Source organism: Barbus barbus (assembly GCF_936440315.1).
Source record: "Barbus barbus genome assembly, chromosome: 31".
Lineage (NCBI taxonomy): Eukaryota > Metazoa > Chordata > Actinopteri > Cypriniformes > Cyprinidae > Barbus > Barbus barbus.
Window position 1 is genome coordinate 24,442,245 of NC_136759.1, and position 18,934 is coordinate 24,461,178.

General features: G+C 39.7%; 1 protein-coding gene across 1 annotated transcript in view; it reads left to right on the forward strand.

The window, feature by feature from the left end:
* The window catches only part of LOC306851656 (cell adhesion molecule DSCAM-like), a gene marked incomplete at its 3' end in the record, with an annotated part of 145,473 nt that overhangs the window by 111,954 nt on the left and 14,585 nt on the right, over window positions 1-18,934 (forward strand). The window contains exons 12-25 of the mRNA XM_079388062.1: window positions 2,013-2,209; window positions 4,050-4,146; window positions 4,250-4,378; window positions 4,782-4,949; window positions 5,097-5,167; window positions 10,288-10,528; window positions 10,770-10,916; window positions 12,485-12,640; window positions 13,408-13,541; window positions 14,048-14,201; window positions 14,370-14,487; window positions 16,296-16,459; window positions 16,598-16,696; window positions 16,958-17,146. Coding sequence (XP_079244188.1) covers window positions 2,013-2,209; window positions 4,050-4,146; window positions 4,250-4,378; window positions 4,782-4,949; window positions 5,097-5,167; window positions 10,288-10,528; window positions 10,770-10,916; window positions 12,485-12,640; window positions 13,408-13,541; window positions 14,048-14,201; window positions 14,370-14,487; window positions 16,296-16,459; window positions 16,598-16,696; window positions 16,958-17,146 — 2,064 coding nt within the window. The remainder of the gene's footprint in view (window positions 1-2,012; window positions 2,210-4,049; window positions 4,147-4,249; window positions 4,379-4,781; window positions 4,950-5,096; window positions 5,168-10,287; window positions 10,529-10,769; window positions 10,917-12,484; window positions 12,641-13,407; window positions 13,542-14,047; window positions 14,202-14,369; window positions 14,488-16,295; window positions 16,460-16,597; window positions 16,697-16,957; window positions 17,147-18,934) is intronic.

An 18,934-nucleotide genomic window follows, 5' to 3' on the forward strand; every position in this document is an offset into this window, starting at 1 on the left:
TGCATGCTTTTGGAAAATAATAATAAATGTACTTGAAGCGCAAATGAAATGTAATTATCTCATTTGATTATTTATTATTTTTAATTGGAATTTAATGGACTCAGAATCAAAAGACTTAAAAAGCAATGCAAATATAATTATAAATCGGACAATTCTGAATTTAAATTCTGATTGTTTTGAATCTTTAAAATTTAGAAATAAACTATATAAAATATAAATCAAAGGAATGATAATTAAAAATGAATACAAAATATCACCATTGCCATCAAAGCAAAAGCAGTGCATACTGTACTAAATAAATAGATTTTTTTATTATTAATTTTCAGCTTTTCACTTAAATTGATAGGCTTTTGAAAATTTTGAGATTATTTATTTATTTACTTATATTAAGAAACATGCTAAATAGAACCAAGTTAAACTTTTAGTTACACCCTTTTATAAAAAGTTCTTCCTTGTGGTATTTTTTTTGGGGGGGGGGGCATGTCTTCCTGTATATTTTCCAAATTTCTACATAAAGTCTAACTAACAAATAGATGTCCTGATATCCAATTGATACAAACTTACCATCACAAGGTATATACTGTAGGATCATAGAGCCCAACCCTAGTGCATGATGATTTGGAGAGTTTCACAGTCCTGCTTCACCGGTGCTAGTATTGCTGAGCGAAACAAGCAGAAGAATCTATATGAATAATCGAAGTGTGCTCATCCTTTAATCAAAGCCATGTCTGCCAGGAAAGAGCGAGAGAGAGAGACAGATCCCTCACACTGCTTGAGGGTAACAAGGTTTCAGACAGTGGATGGGGTGAGACAGGCCTGAGCATGGTCTTGTGCCTCTTTTCATGTCTGCACTTGCTCTGTGAACTTCTCGCCAGTGAACTGCTCAGTTTGCTTTCAGCTCAATTACTTCATATGAGGAGATCTGATAACAGCTCCATTAGAAACAAACTTTTGAAGAAAGACACTTATGGAGCAGTGGAAATGGTCAGTTGTTATACCAAGGCTTTATATGAGACAATAAAACGAATGATAATTGTAGACCAAATTAGTTGTCCACAAGGGTTATCACAGGTCCAGACATTTTAAGAGTGTGTGCTCCAGATCTACATGTTGATGTGCTATTCTACTGTGACCCTATATACTGTTTTGCTTGTGGTGAGGTGGCCAAGTAATACAACCTGCGCTGACCTCACAATGCAGGTCAGCTGTCTGTGCTTAAAGATGCTGTTTTGTATATTAAATGTGTTGGCTATAAGCTGATAGGTATTACATTTATGTATATCAAACCAGTTTTCCGAAGGGCATTTTCAGTAAATAACTTGTCCAAATCACATTGATCAATCAAGTATTGTTTTGGTATTGTTATTAATAATGAGTAGATTCGAATTAGATTTCCATTGCAGTCTATATATATTCAAAATAAATAGATTTCAATTTAGCATTTTCACTGATGTAATACTTATGTCATTATAAAGTATAATGATTTGAGTGAAACTGAATATAAACAATGCACTTGAATTTCTTAGTATTTGGTATGTCCCCTTTTTGTTTTAATATCTTTGAACTGGCAACCATGATGATCCATATTATCCCAGCATGATTTGAAAATATTCCAAAGATAATATTTTGTGATTCACTGGAAACAAGGAAACATTTAATAGAAATGATTTGCAAGCTAAATATCACACATTTACATCTAGCAATAATGAGTTAGAAATAATGCTTTTTTTTTTCTTTTACATTTTTCAAAATCCTAAAACTTATTTGATTAATAAATTAGTTTGCTTCTTAGTGAATGCATTATTAAAATATTGTGTATGTAATATATTGTATACAATATACAACAAAACATTGATTGATTGATTGGTTTATTATGTAATGAGAATAATATTTTATGATGGATGTATAGTATTTCTGTGCTGAGTGTGTGAAAGTATGTGCCTGGGTCGACAAATATTATTTCATCCGTATAACATTACAATGTGTCTTTCTCTGTTTGTCCTTCTCTTCAGTTCCTGCCATGATCACGTCTTACCCCAACACCACACGAGCAGAACAGGGTCACATGACTGAGATGAGCTGCACTGCTCACGGTGAAAAGCCCATCAAGGTTCGCTGGGAGAAGGAATCTCATATCATCAACCCAGACATGAGCCGCTATGTGGTTACTGTGAAGGAAGTGGGAGATGAGGTCATATCCACCCTGCAGGTGAGCAAAGAGACCATCTACACTGAGAATGCAATCACACGCCTCATTTCCAAGACACATATTCAGGGTTGCCCTGGACTAGCTGTCAGTGACCGACACCATTTCCTGTCAACAATCATCCACTGTTTGCACAAACTTATATTTGTCCTTATTGTCAACACAAAACTTGCTCTTACAACTCATTTATACTATGGCAATGTGACAGATTTCCGAGTGGTATTCAATAAGACTAGACGTGAGTTTATTCATTAGTGACTGACTGAATGGGAAAATGTGCTCTCGATATGCCACACTGTTCAAATGTATGCGTACTACATGCTACACATTAAATAATGTGTACTTTGTGCGCTTTTTTTGTTGTTTGAACATGAACTATGCAGTGTGCAACAATAATCTATTCAAATTTAAGCATTGTTCACATAATCTGTTTGTTTGTGTATATGTAAATATTGTATATGTTTGTTTGTTTTTTTGACTCAACAGTAAAATTATCTCAGAAAAAAATAGTCTTATTTACAATCGCAGATAATTGGCAGTCCAGTCAAATAATGAGTCAAAGAAGTGATTTTATATCCAGGTTGATATTACCTCCAGTTAATTCATAATACCAGAGGTGGGAGGTCATATCAAACGCATTGCATTGTGGCATAAAGTACCTATCACAGTATGCTCTGTTACATGCTGCATGTTTCAGGTATCCATGCCCACATAAATTCCTCCTACTGTTCACCTGCAGGTGTAGCTGAAGTACAGTGGGGAAAAAATCTTGTAGGATTTACTTTGAAACAATTTTCACTCAGAAGTTGCTAGTATTTCACAAATAATTACAAAGAAACAGCAAATAAAATGAAATTAAACAGGAAATTTAAGAATTAAAAAAAAAGATTGAACTTGTATTTTCTTTTAAAATTTACTCCACCAATCTTTGTTTTATTTATAACATGAATAATTTATATATGTATAAAAAATTACAGTGTAGTGGTATTATGCTGTTTTTAACATAGCTCAAGCCATGTACAGTACAGAAAGGCAAAAAGCACTAATTTGGTGATAAAAAATTAAATGTATAAATAAATCAACAAAAGATGTGTTTACCTTGTTATATAAAGAAGGTCTGCAAACACTTAAATAGGCATTTGATGGTCCTAGTAAGTATTATTCAAAGTTTTGCAAATCTGTGTAACTGTTTTGTATAACATTGCACAAAAGATTACTCAGAAACCATGCGCAGAATTTATTTTTTTCATATTTGTTTCAGCAAATTCATGAGAAATCAAGCACATAATCTGGGATACTATGGTTGGAATAGCATGCAGGTGGATGTTTACACTTGTGCCACAATTACTTCATCTGAACATGATATGAAACAAGCCTTCATAGATGCATGCTTCGGTGTGTGCGTTACCTATTCTTAAGAAAAATCGAAGAAAATAATAGTAAAGAATATAATTCAGTGTTCTCAAAAACATGAAAAGTTGTGGAAATTAGTCAAATCTTTATAAAATTATGGAAATTTTCTTATTTTTTCTCCACTCTTAAATATTGTTTATAGATGAAGATAGATGTTTGTGCAAAACAACATTTTACAATGTCTGCTGAGGGTCTTACTTGAGTCATTTGTACCCTAATAAATATAATCATTCAAATGTAATAGTTCAAAACACTATACCTGACTCATGAACATCCAAATGAAATGATGAAATTACTCCAAAACAACTCTTATCCATGAACGAATGGAATGTGAACAGCAAAGCTCCCATAGCAATATCCTATAGCAACTACCAAAATGTCTTTATGTGCTAGTCAAATGATCACATTTTGTACATTTGTTTCTTCACAGATCTTGCATACCGTCAGAGAAGACTCTGGCTTTTTCTCTTGCATTGCTATTAACTCTTATGGTGAAGATAAAGGAATCATTCAATTGATAGTACAAGGTAAAGTTGAATATGAGATGCAATTATTGCATTTATATTACATATATATATATTTACAAAGTATGTTATTTATTGTCTAATCTCTACCAACATTTTTCTGAAGATCGTCCAGACCCTCCCGAGGTTGAAATCAGAGAGGTAAAAGACCGAACCATCGCACTTCGCTGGACAATGGGCTTTGATGGCAACAGCCCCATTACAGGATATGACATCAACTATAAAAACAAATCATGTATGAGCCCCCCCCCAATCTATTGTCTCAATCTATTGTTATTATTTATATTCTTGAAGACAAGTATTGTTGATAGAGTAATATATAGGTGTTGTTATGCAGTCATATGATGGGTTTCAGCGCTACTAGAAGCTGGATCAGCATCTTGGACTGGAGCAATCTGTTTTAAAGACTAATAGAAATAAAACAAACAGATTACGTTAATAGATCAGACTGAATGACCAATGTTCAATTTTCTTTTTTTTGGCTAAATTCTATGATTGTAAACTTTAAGTGGTTTGTTTGTTTGTTTTTATATTACTTTTCATATTACTACACCCTTTAAACTATGATAAAATGACTGTAGCATAGCCTCTTGTGGTTTATAGCATTATCACTCTGTATTCCTCTGTATTTCTTTAAGCTTCATGGGCCTCATCTCAAATGACCAAAGACGTCTCCCCTCAGCTGAATCAGGCCACCATCATTGAACTCCACCCTGCTTCCACCTACAACATCCGCATGTTTGCCAAAAACCAGATCGGCGAAAGCAGACCAAGCAATGAGCTGACCATCACCACAGATGAAGCACGTGAGTATTCCTACAACTGAAAATGGTGTGAGGCTTTGTGAGGTTTTTCTATAGTTCTCTGTAGTATCGGACATTTTATTATCTGTGCCGCCACCTAGTGGCTCAGTCCATTATTTTCTCTGTCTTTCCTGCATGTGATCAATCCAGCACCTGATGGCGCTCCTCAAGACGTGCAGCTGGAAGCAATCTCATCCCAAAGCATCAAAGTCACATGGAAGGTACAACTGAGGAACCACTAGTGTTGCTATAGTATGCAAAACTGGTATTTGTGCTGGCCAAATCATGCTGCATTTTTGAGGAATATTTTGGATTTAAGCTATATCAACAGTAGTGACTTAATGTAAATTATCACAGAAACTTACATACATACATTCATAAATATATATATTTTTTAATTGAGGTGACAATAGAGGTATATATCATTAATAATAATAAAATAAAAACTAATATATGTATCATTTGATCTGTAACATTGTCTAACTCTCTTGAGGGTGAATTAACTTAAATATTTAAATTGTTTGCTCCAAGAAAATAGGCCACTTCTGTTGTGATGTGTGTGGGTTTTTATTTATTTATTTATTTAACAGAGCCACTAAGTGGGCATGAAGGTAGAAAAAATGAGATGGAGGAAATATTGTATTTCAGTGCTTTTGTACACCCCAGATAAACTTTGCATTCACTTGCAAAAGCATTAAAATATAGTTTTTCCTTCCACACTAAAAAAAAGAAAGAAAGTTGAACAAACTTAAAATTTTCACGCAAACAGCTTCAGCAGATTTTTGAGTTTTCTCAACTTGGTTTTTTAGGAAATTTTTGAGATCTCTCAACTTTTTGTTGTATTAACTTAAAACAACAAGTTGAGAAAACTAAAAAATCTGCTGAAGCTGGTTTCCTTAAACTTTTTAAGTTTGCTCAACTTTTTATTTATTTTTTTACAGTGCTGTAAAAAATCAAAAGTTGAGAGAACTTAAACATTTAAAGCAACCAGCTTCAGCAGATTTTTGGGTTTTCTCAACTTGTTGTTTTAAGTTTATCCAACAAAAAGTTGAGAAAACTCAAAAATCTCCTACGAAAATAAGTTTAAAGTTAAAGTTTAAAAATTTTAAGTTTGCTCAACTTTTTTTTTTTACAGTCTAATATTAGTTCCCTTTCAGTCAGTCACTCCGAGTCAGTTCCTGAATGCTCCCGTGTCACAGACCGGCCTCTTCCGTGACGCTGTCGAGAGCTTTGCCCAGCAGTTCTTGGCAGCACAGAAGCAGACTGAGGCGAGCAAGCACATCATGCGCCGGAGGAAACCTGCTTCTTCCACTCCGGCTGCAGCCCCTCAGCCTGCTTCCCCCCTGCGGCCACCCCCGCTTCCACGCAGCCGCAGCAGCCTTCCACCAGGCAGCGTAGTGGAGCCGGTCGCAGACAGGACGCCCAGCCCTCAGAGATGGAGGAGACTGTTCATCGGGAGATGGTGACTGCACTGCTCCCTCCCCCGGAGGAGGGCCGGGTGGAGAAACTTTTGTTTCGTTTTTGTTCCGCCTCTGGCCCAGCAGCCAGCAGTACCCAAAACATCAATAAAAGAGCAGTTTCCTCAATCTCTGGGTCTCAAGAGGAGGAGAGTGGTGAACCGTGCAACACAGGATCACTTCCCTCTCTCGCCAGGCATTGGGTGGTTGCCCAAGAGCACCCCTCCTGCCCATTTGTGGAACCAGGTAAGAGCAGTAGCACTGGAGTCCCTACTTCAAGTCATCACACGCTGGGCTGTCACACGCCGGGCTGTCACAAGCCTCAAGCCAGGTTCCTGTGTTTCCTCCCACACGAGGAGGAATCAGGTGAGTGTTACACTGTACTCCCAGACCCCGCCCCCTGCCGTCAGAGGCCCCGGGCCGGGTCCCTGTGTTCCACCTCGCTGCCCCACCATGGGTCCCGGTCCCTCTCGGTGGCGCCTGCGGACCATCAGACTCGGCTACGCGATTCAGTTCGCCCAGCGTCCCCCCAAGTTCAGGGGCATCTGGTTCACTTCAGTCAAAGCCGTCGATGCCCCTGTCTTGCGTGCGGAAATCGCAGTCCTGAAGGATGCGATAGAACCGGTCCCTCGGGGTTTAAACAGACCTTACTTCATTGTGCCCAAGAAAAGCGGAGGGTTACAACCAATCTTGGATCTGCGAGTTTTGAACCCGTGCACTTGACAAGATGCCATTCAAGATGTTGATGCAGAAACACATTTTCGGTTGCGTTCGTCCCCTAGATTGGTTGCAGCGATCGACCTGAAGGACACGTACTTTCATATCTCGATCCTTCCGCGACACAGGCCATTCCTGCAGTTCGCGTTCGAGGGTCGGGCATATCAGTACAAGGTCCTGCCCATCGGGCTGTCCCTTTCGCCTCGAGTCTTCACCAAAGTCGCGGAGGTGGCCCTTTTTCCCCTGAGAGAACAGAGTGTGCGCTTCCTCAACGACTGGCTCATACTTGCGCAGTCTCGAGAGCAGTTGTGTGCACACAGGGACCTGGTGCTCAGGCACCTCAGCCAGTTGGGTCTTCGGGTCTACTGGGAAAAGAGCAAACTCGTGCCAACACAAAGGATCTCTTTTTTCGTCATGGAGTTCGGTCAACCAGACAGCACGCCTCACCCAGGAACGTGCTCAGTCGGTGCTGAACTGCCTCAAGACTTTATCAGGCAAGACGGCGGTCCCACTGAAACTCTTTCAGAGGCTCCTGGGGCATATTGCTGCAGCTGCGGCGATAGTTCCGCTCGGCCTGCTCCATATGAGACCACCTCAGCACTGGCTCTATGGCCGAATCTCGAGGTGGGAGTGGAAACGCGGTACTCACCGGGTTCAGATTACACCGTAATCACGTTGGCCTGCCACAAAACCTTCAGCCCGTGGTCAGATACCTTGTTCCTTTAGGCAGGAGCGCCCCTGGAGCATGTATCCAGGCATGCTGTGGTATTCACAGATGCCTCGGCCACCGGCTGGGGAGCCACGTACAACGGGCATGCAGTGTCAGGGGGATTGGACTGGTCCCCAACTGCGTTGGCATATCAATTGCCTCGAGTTGCTGGCAGTACGCCTTGCCTTTAGCCGTCTCAGAGGGCGTCTTCAGGACAAGGACGTTCTGTCCTTCCTGCAGCAAAGGTTGGAGTGTAGGCTGTCCCCCTCCACCCTTAAGGTTTACGTTGCTGCTATTTCCGCCCACCATGACCCCATAGAGGGGAGATCAGTGGGGAAGCACGATCTGTTCGTCAGGTTTCTTAGGGGGGCCAGGAGGTTAAATCCTCATACGCCTCCCTCCCTACCCTCTTGGGATTTGGCATTGGTGCTAAGAGCCCTACAAACTGCCCCCTTTGAGCCTTTGCGGTCAGTCGAGTTGAAGTTTATCTCTATGAAAACCCTACTCCTGACTGCATTGGCCTCGATCAAGAGGGTGGGGGACCTGCAGGCATTTTCGGTCGACGAGTCGTGCCTTGAGTTTGGGCTGGCTGACTCCAGTGCATCACTGAGGCCCCAGCCTGGCTATGTGCCCAAGGTTCCTACCACTCCCTTCAGGGACCAGGTGGTGAACCTGCAAGCGCTGCCCCTGGAGGAGGCAGACCCAGCCCTAGCTTTTCCCTGTCCTGTACGCGCACTGCGACAGTACGTGGATAGAACTCAGAGGTTCAGGACCTCAGTACAGCTCTTTGTTACGGAGGACAGCAGAAGGGGAAGGCTGTCTCCAAGCAGACGATGGCCCACTGGATAGTGGATGCCATAACCTTGGCCTATGAAGCACAAGGTGTGCCCTACCCGCTCAGGTTGCGTGCTCACTCCACTAGGGGTGTCGCATCGTCCTGGGCACTGGCTCGTGGTGCTTCGCTAACAGACATTTGTAGAGCTGCGGGTTGGGCAACACCCAACACATTCGCTAGGTTTTACAGCCTACCGGTTTCCTCCTGTGTTCTCACCTCAAATAGGTAGTGGCACTGGGAAGCCCGGCTCAGAGTCAATCAGAGAGTTCCTTAACCAAGCAAACCCTGTCGAGTCCTCCATCACTCCGGCGTCCAGACGTGGTGGAGTGTTCGGCACCAGGCCTTCAGCCAATGAATTCTTGAAATCTGGTGTGAGGCTAGTGCCCATATGAGAGACCCTACTGGGATCCCATATGTGTATTCCACGGTATGCTTATTAGAGCCGTGTTTCCCCTGGCTGACCACGTTCTGCCGTCTCTAATGATGCAGCCTAAGCCATCTCAGAGACTTCCATGTGCAATGGGGCCCTACGGGGTTACTTCACATGACTAAATGTCACTTAACCCCCTCTGGGAGGAGGTGACTGCTCAGTGTGCCTCTTCGAAGCGGAAGGGTACGCTTCCCAGTGTTATCCAAGTCCTGCTGTCCGGTCCTATCGTCTGCCTTATAGGAAGGATCAGGAGGCCTACACAGGGCACTGGAAGGGGCAGTTCCTGTGGCGCTTTGGTAGGGATCCCAGTTTCGTCGTTGCACCTGCTGCCTCTTATACTCACGCTCTGATCAGCGGCAGCTGGATGTGAATTACCACATGCCAATGTCCATTTGCTCGTTTAGTTACACTCGAAGTGGATAGGTCTCTCTGGCGAGATCCCAATTTCATCGGTCATCCGACGTGACGTCTCCGTTCCCTTCTTCAGGGAACGAGGGTTACATAGGTAACTGAGATGAGATTTTTTTGTTTGTTTGTTTTTAAGTTTGTTTCTTTTAAAAAAAATGATTGAACCCAGAATGTTCCCTTCAAATAGTTCTAAAGTAAATAAACAGAAGATGACAGAAGTGATTGGCTCTTTTAACTTTAAGGCAAAAGACCTTCTTACCCTACAACAGTTACATTTTCTCTTATCAATTTTTTCTCTTTATACTGACTCTGCCTTACAACCCCATACACTAAAAATGATGGTATTTTCTGTTGGTGAATGAAAAGAGTATAGAAATATGGTAAGGAATATTTCTATATTGTAAGGAATTGTTTATATTATATATTGTGTTTTTGCTGCTTTGTACATTGCATATTTGGTTATTTGTTGTTATTCTTCTATTATCTGTGTCCTTTCCTGTTGCTGTCTTTCTGTTGCACTGTGGAGCTTCTGTCACTACAACAAATTCCTTGTATGTGTAAACATACTTGGCCAATAAAGCTCATTCTGATTCTGATTCTGAATGGGATGTTGAAACTGCCACAGCGGTTTGTTGAATAAATCTAAAAAGTTTAAGGTAAAAGTGGTTGTAGGTCCCAACATTTTCCATCACTAGAGAAGTACTTACTTTAGGAAACTGGAATTCAGCCATGTGTTTCTGAGAATCTAAGAATTTCTGATGTTACAATATCTATTCTTTTTCCAGCCCCCCCTCAAACACTTGCAGAATGGTTTGATCCGAAGCTACCAAGTGTGTTATCGGGAGTTTGGGACAGGGGGCAGCCCTCAATACAACACCATCAATGTAGACACCACAGGGGACATTGAAACCCTCACCCTGGATAACCTAAAGAAGTACACCCAGTATGAGGTGCGGGTGCAAGCAGCCAATCGGGCAGGCATGGGTCCCACCTCGGAGGAAATGACTATCACCACGCTAGAGGATGGTTAGTCACTTTATGATTCCCACATTTGTTGTATTAGTGGTGTTTCTTAATGTATTTACATGCTTTGCTTTGTGGCATGAAAACATTTATGTTATTATTTATAATAGCTCTTAATGAATTACTCTCACCTATTAGCTTTCAATTTTATCTGTAAGATATAGCAATGCACATACATATTTTGTGATTGCGTGATATATAATATCAAGTTTATTAACTATCACTATCCTGTTTTGGTTGGCAGTGCCCAGTCGCCCACCTGAGAATGTTGTGACAACAGCTACAACCCCTGAGACTATCTCCCTGTCCTGGTCTGCTCTACCCAAAGAAGCGCTCAACGGCATGCTGCTTGGATATCGTGTCATCTACTGGGCCAACCTACCTGATGGAGGTCAGGCAGGGTTATGACCCTTTCAGTTTCTGCAGAGATGTTCTTACTTTTATGCATAATTATGAAGCACACAGTTTCCCATTCATAATTCATAGATAAAGATGTTTATAGATAGTTTCTATTGTTTTAGTTTGCAGAGGCCTGGGTTTCGTTTCCATGGTCTGTCAGCCATCTAGCATTTTAAAATGATTTCTGAAGGATGATGTGTACTGAAGACTGGAATAATGAATCTGATAATCCAGTTTTGCCATCACAGGAATAAATAAAATTTTAGAACATAGTAAAATAAAATATTAATATTCCCTTTTTTTTACTGTATTGTTGAATAATTGCAGCCTTTGTGCCTTCCAACCTTTTGACAAATAGTGTAGGTCTATGAATTACTTTATGGGTAATATTTTATAATAACTTTTAAATTATAATAATTTTGTGACAAAATTACCAATGAAATCAAAACACTTGCAAATAGTTATCAGAAATGGATAAATCATTAATAATTTTGCATGTACTTTGATAATTGTAAACTCTTGTCAAAAGTACTGTAGCAGTGTACCATAGTGATGGCATCATGTGGTAATACTATAGTACCTTTCAAATTCATACACTCTGGTATTTACATAATGTACCAAAGTAGTTTAGAGATGTATGTTATTTTACAGTTTATCTAAAAAAAAAAGAAAAAAAAGGGCTTTTGTAGGTAAATTTTTAATGTCATAGACCTGTCAGGCACTGTACCATGTTTTAATGACTTAATGCATAAACATTATTATAAAGTGATACATTCTGGACATGCAATATCAATTCATTTGCATTTCTGCCTCAGCCCTCTAGAGGGCATGGTGGCTTTGCTTTAGGAGACAGAAGGTGAAAAAACAGAGGGCAGTAGATCTACAGTAGAAACTCAATACTTAATGGTCAAATTGGCTACATTTAGATTTACAGCCACTTATTCAGCAAATGTGACTTACAGAGTAATTTCTTGGATGAAGGTGTTACCATTTCTTTGGTGTAACAGTTCAAAGAATGTGCCTATGATTACTATGCCCGCTGTTTTTACAATATGTACCAAATACTATGGACAGTTTGCAAATTCCCTGTATACATGCAGTACCTGAATCTCAGTAGCAGGGAGCACCCAGCAAAAAGAGCAGTGGCCATTTACCAGGCTGCACTGCAGAGCCATTAATAATTGAACTACAATAAGGTATTGATGTACAGATTCAAGGGTGAAAATAAAAATGGAGACACAACATATATTGTTTGCATATTGTAGCATTATACAGGACACAGTGACCGATGACTATGCAAAATTAATTAATTGTCCAATGCAAATGATAATGAAGGGTAACTCAAATATATAAATCTTTGGTATCTTGGCAATTCTGAGCAAATTTTGAGACACTGTTGAAACTCGAAAAGAGACTTGTGAAATTTGAAAGAGATCATTTAGTGTAATCATTAATCACCATTTACTGGCATTTTGATCTAGGAGAAACAATTGAGCAAATAAAGATCTCATTTGTGGGGTTTTTCCCCCCAGATCAGTTAACATTTTGCGTGTGTTGCAGAACTGGGAGAGATCAGGAACATCACAACCACCAAGCCTTCACTAGAGTTGGAACGGCTGGAGAAGTACACCAACTACAGTATCCAGGTCCTGGCCTTCACTCGAGCTGGAGACGGAGTCCGTAGTGAGCAGATCTACACACGCACCAAAGAGGATGGTAAGACTCACTCCAATTGCTCATACTCATATTATTTATTTTACATACATAAAAGTTATGTGACTCCCCTGTCTCAGTTTAATCTACAGAAACAATAAAAAGGCAATGTCCCACAAGCCAATTTTCACTTACCAGCCCCAAGTCCATGTTATCCATGGTTATTATGTACCTACCATGGGGTTTTCTGCCGTTCTACTACACTTAAATGACACTTTTTCTAAGTTAAGCTGCAAATGGACAAATGCCTTCAACAGCATACTTTGATAAAATGGAGTACATATTCCCACACTAAAGTCAGTCCCAAAATTTCATTATATTACAGTTCTCCATTTTATGTTCTTGCTTTTATTTTGTCAATCAGTGTCTGGGAATTGGAGAGCACTGTCAGAGGAAATAGTTTGTTTGTATCCAATCTTCCATTCTTAATCCAAGTGAATCAGAACTCAGACAGAAACAACAAAAACCATCACCAGGAGTTCTGAGCGAAATCAAGCTTTTTCGAGTTAACTAGTGGGATATACTGCCTTAAGTAAGCCATTTGTAGATTGACTCCTTTGCTCATTGCACAGATGTCTGAACCCAATGACAAAACCAGTCCAAATGGAGAGTGGTGATTGGAGTGTTTGGGAAATTGTGTGAAATCACACATCTCAGCTTTCTATGAAGTTAGAACAGAACAGCTGCAGGTCATTTCCTTTGTCGCATACAAGGTGTCTTTTCTAGAGCGTCTCCTCAACCAATTTTATTATTTCTCCTGCTAAAACCAGTTCCTGGCCCTCCGGCTGGAGTTAAGGCAGCTGCTTCAACAAGCTCGGTGGTGTTTGTTTCCTGGCTTCCTCCACTCAAACTCAATGGAATCATCCGGAAATACACCGTCTTCTGTTCCAACCCATACCCCACGGTGAGCTTTATCTGCAAAGTAGAGTATAAATCACAGTATGCTAAGGCTGAGCAACTCAGGGCCTCAAGGTCCTCTGTCCTACGGAGTTTAGCCCCAACCCTGATCAAACACACCTGTCTGTAGTTTTCCAATAATTCTTAAAATCTTCATTGGCTTGTTCAGGGGTGTTTGGTTAGGGTTTGACCCAGAGTTGCCCACCTCTGCAGTCCATTTTGCAGCACTTTTTAAAGTAATTCTGAATGTTAATGCCCTAAATGGTGTCCAATCCTTCAAGCAGAGTTTACCTCATGTCCTTATTAAACACATCTGAGCTCAAGGTCTTCAGGGTCAATAGAAACTTCTAGGCAGGTGTGTTGGAGGTAAACTGCATCAAAGTGGCCCTCCAGGAGCAGGATTGGACAATGTAAAAACTGTAATAAATGTAAAAATAAGGCAGGAGTGCTTTCTAATGAATATAATTATTTTTTTTTTTTCTTATGAAAACTTTTAATTGGGTATCATTACAGGTGATCAGTGAGTTTGAGGCTGCACCTGATGTTTATTTCCGTCGTTTGACCAACCTGAATCAGAACTGGCAGTACAGCATTTGGGTTGTGGCGGTCACTGCGGCGGGCCGTGGGAATGCCAGTGAAATTATCACCGTAGAGCCCCAAGCTAAAGGTATGCAAGACTGGCTCGTGGCAATCTATCACCCTTTCTGTATCTTTTAGTGTAGAAGTATGTTATTTGGGATACACCATATTGTAACATTAACAGAAATAATTTGACATAAAAGAGTTTGTATGGGAGGCTTTGTCCACCATTGTGATGGATTGTTTGTTTCTTAAGCCCCTGCACGAATCCTGACGTTTAGTGGCACTGTGACCACCCCCTGGATGAGGGATATTGTCCTTCCATGCAAAGCAGTCGGAGACCCTCCTCCAACCATCAAGTGGCTGAAGGGAAAGTATGTTTGATTTCTATATTCTTTACATTTTTATATATATAGAATATACTTTGCTTTCTCTGTTTTGGCCAGACAAACACTTGCACTTGATTAATATGAGGTTTTACATTAAAGGGTTAGTTCACTTCCAGAATAAACATTTCCTGATAATTTACTCACCCCCATGTCATCCGAGATGTTCATGTGTAATGATTACACAATTAAGGTTTTTGAGGAAAACATTCGAGGACTTTTCTCCATATAGTAATGGGAGCTAATGGGTTGAAAGTCTAAATTGCCGTTTCAATGCAGCTTCAAAGGGCTCTACACAATCCCAGCCGAGGAATAAGGGTCTTATCTAGTGAAAGGATCGGTCATTTAACAAATAAACATTTATATAATTTTTAACCACAAATGCTCGTCTTGCATTAGCTCTGCGATGTGCATGTGTGACACACTGTGTAATCATCACGTTGAAAAGGTCAAGCACAGTTAGTTCTTTGTCTGTGTATTTCAGCTAAAAAAGGTAGGGTAGGGCAAAAAACTCAATCTCATTTTCTCCTCCAACTTCAAAATCATCTGACATCGCTGTTTTACTATTTTTGTAAAGGATGCTTGACTTTCTTTGCACATTCACTTTGTAAACACTGGGTCAGTACTTCCGCCTACGTCACATGTGACCTTTCCAACGTAACTATGTAATGTGTGAGGTCGAGCTAGTGCAAGATGAGAATTTGTGGTCAAAAAGTATATACATTTTTCTTTTCTTTTTTAGAAAATGATTGATCGTTTCGCTAGATAAGACCCTTATTTCTTGGCTGGGATTGTGTTGTGCCCTTTAAGCTGCATTGAAACTGCAATTTTGATCTTCAACCAGTTGTCTCCCATTGAAGTCCACTATATGGAGGAAAATCATGGAATGTTTTCCTCAATTTCTTTTTGACTGAAGAAAAAAGACATGAATATCTTGGATGACATGGGGGTGGGTAAATTATCAGGACATTTTTTTATTCTGGATGCGAACTCATCCTTTAATATATATGACCCTGGACCACAAAACCAGTCTTAAGTCGCTGGGGTATATTTGGAGCAATAGCCAAAAACACATTGTATGGGTCAAAATTATCCATTTTTCTTTTATGCCAAAAATCATTAGGATATTAAGTCAAGTCAAGTCACCTTTATTTGTATAGCGCTTTTAACAATACAGATTGTGTCAAAGCACTTAACAGTATCAAATTGGAGGATAGAGTGTCAGTAATGTATAATAATAAGATTAAACACTCAATTTTCAGTTAAAGGCATTTCATTATTGAATTCAGTGATGTCATTGTCTAGCTCAGTTTAGTTTAAATAGTATCGGTGAAATCAAATTGACAATAATTGCTAGATCATGCTCCATGAAGATATTTTGTCAATTTCCTACCATAAATATATTAAAACTTAATTTTTGATTAGTAATATGCATTGCTAAGAACTTAATTTGGACAGCTTTAAAGGCGATTTGTTTCAGATTTTTTTGCACCCTCAGATTCCAGATTTTCAAATAGTTGTCTCTCGGCCACATATTGTCCTATCATAACAAACCATACATCAATGGAAAGATTATTTATTCAGCTTTCAGATGATGTATAAATCTCAATTTCGAAAAATAGACACTTAAGACTGGTTTTGTGGTCCAGGGTCGCATATAGACGATATATTTTGTAAGTCTTGTCAAATTGTTTTCATTTAATAAAGAAACCAGAAATGCAGTGTCTGTGCGTGAAACTGTTGAATTAATTTTTGTGAATCATACTTGCTATGAAACTGATAATATTTTCATACAGTAATGGTACACCAGCTCCGGTTTCAATCGATGGTCGTCGCAGCGCTCACAGCAATGGCAGCTTTGTTATTCGCACTGTCAAAGCAGAGGACTCTGGGTACTACAGATGTGTTGCCAGTAACAACTGGGGTTCAGATGAGATCATGCTAAACCTTCAGGTCCAAGGTATGTATGACAGCAGATATTCCAAAAATCTCCATGTGGAAATCTATGAAATGGCTGGATTGAATCCTTGAAAATTCACTGAACAATGTGACTGCTCCTTTAGTAGCTGACACCGTGTTCATTCTCAAAATGTTTCAGTACCTCCGGACCAACCACGCCTCACAGTGACCAAAACCACAACCACCTCTATCACGCTGTCTTGGATCCCTGGAGACAATGGAGGAAGCTCCATCAGAGGTTAGACTGCACTGATATTTATATTCCATATATTCATCCACTTATTCTCCACTATGTGACAAATATGGAACACTATCCACCTAGACCTGTCAAATGCTTTAAACCGAGATTTATTTCACACGCTGTAATATTTTAATAAACTTGAAGGTCAGCTTTGTATAGTAGGTGCTCTGTATCAATTTACAGCGCCCATAAAAGTGAATAAAATAAAGTGTGGCATTTGGGGTTTATTTTAAAAATGGTGTGGTGTTCTTTGTTCAGGCTACATTCTGCAGTTCTCTGAGGATAACAGTGAAGAGTGGGGCAGTTTTTCCATCAGCCCCAGTGAGCGCTCTTACCGTCTGGAGAACCTGAAATGCGGTACTTGGTACAAATTTACTCTGACTGCACAAAATGCAGTTGGACCTGGACGCATCAGTGAAATAATTGAAGCTAAAACCCATGGGAAAGGTAAGAATATTTTAGGGTATGAACGTTTTATAAAATATAGTTATTCACTAGTGGCTAAAATTCATGACAGATAACTGAATGGTGGCCTAATTGAATTGTAACCTACTGCTGATTCAAAGTAGGCTATAAGCAATTATGCCCTTGAGTGAGGTGTACAAAAACCTCTTTGAAATAAAACCACTAGTTTATAATACAGTTTTCATTACCGTGTTCACATGCAAGCTGAAACAAGTTAGTATATCATGTTAAAGTTTTGTCCTTTTCTTATGAATGGCCAATAACAAAATCTGAGAACACTATTTTTTTAAAACATAATGAATAAAAATGTGTGAAATTGTGGCCATTAATCCATGATAAATGTTTTACACAGTAGTCTGCTGCATAGTATGAAAATCATAGCCAATAATGGGAAGGGTCATTCTTATTCCAGATTACATTTAATAAGACACACAAAAAAATTATATGCACCCCTGAGCATGTCATCAGTACTTTTGGTCTGTTTTCCCTGAATGTGTGTCAGCTTTTAGTTTATTTCTATGAGTAGACAAGTATAATAAACAAACAAATATATATGCATTAAACTATACATTACAATTATAGCAAATTAATAAATCATATAAATGAAAAACTTCAAATAATGAATAAAACACAAATATAACAAATACATTAAATTGTAAATTAAAATGCCCCATCGGGACGGGACCACAGGAATCGGGTTGAGCCTGGTGAGTACCTGGATGGGAGACCTCCTGGGAAAACTAGGTTGCTGTTGGAAGAGGTGTTAGTGAGGGTGCTCACCCTGCAGTCTGTGTGGGTCCTAACGCCCCAGTATAGTGACGGGGACATTATACTGTAAAAAGCACCGTCCTTCGGATGAGACGTTAAACCGAGGTCCTAACTCTCTGTGGTCATTAAACATCCCTATGTCCTTCGAAAAAGAGTAGGGGTGTAACCCCGGCATCCTGGCTAAATTTCCCCATTGGCCTCTGACCATCATTGCCTCCTAATCATCCCCATACACTGATTGGCTTCATCACTCTGTCTCCTCTCCACCTGTAGCTGGTGTGTGGTGGGCGTTCTGGTGCAATATGGCTGCCGTCGCATCATCCAGGTGGATGCTGCACATTGGTGGTGGTTGAGGAGATTCCCCCCTTCTATGTAAAGCGCTTTGAGTACACAGAAAAGCGCTATATAAATGCAATTAATTATTATTATTATTATTATTTTTACACAATCTGTATTGTTAAAAGCGCTATATAAATAAAGGTGACTTGACTTGACTTGAGTAGACTAGCATACAGATGTTGTTTAAGCTGAAAGACCCCCTATACCCTTACATAGTGCACCATTTGAGTTACAACCATTTTGTAGTGGTGTCCAAAACCTAGTGGATATTATCAAATCCACTAATTCGGTCCCATAATGCACTGCAATAACTCTAGTGTCACTAGTGCACTGCAATAGTGTATCACTAATGTGCTCTTCCATACTGGTGTAAATTCATGTTACTAGATTATTTAATTGATAATTAAATTACTGTAAATTTATGCAAGCTAGTTGTTAACTGATTATTAAAGCAGCAAGCAGAAAATATGCAAAGGATGCAACCCTTCCAGCACACTTAGTGTCTAATTTGTGAGACACTAAGTGTCTAATATAGCACACTAATCTTTAAAGTGAGCTATATTAGTGGAGTAATGTAGGGAATAGTGAATGAGTGTAGTGGGGCAATTTCTGACAAACCAATGTACCAACCAACTAACCTGCATTTTATTTTAAGGTTAATGG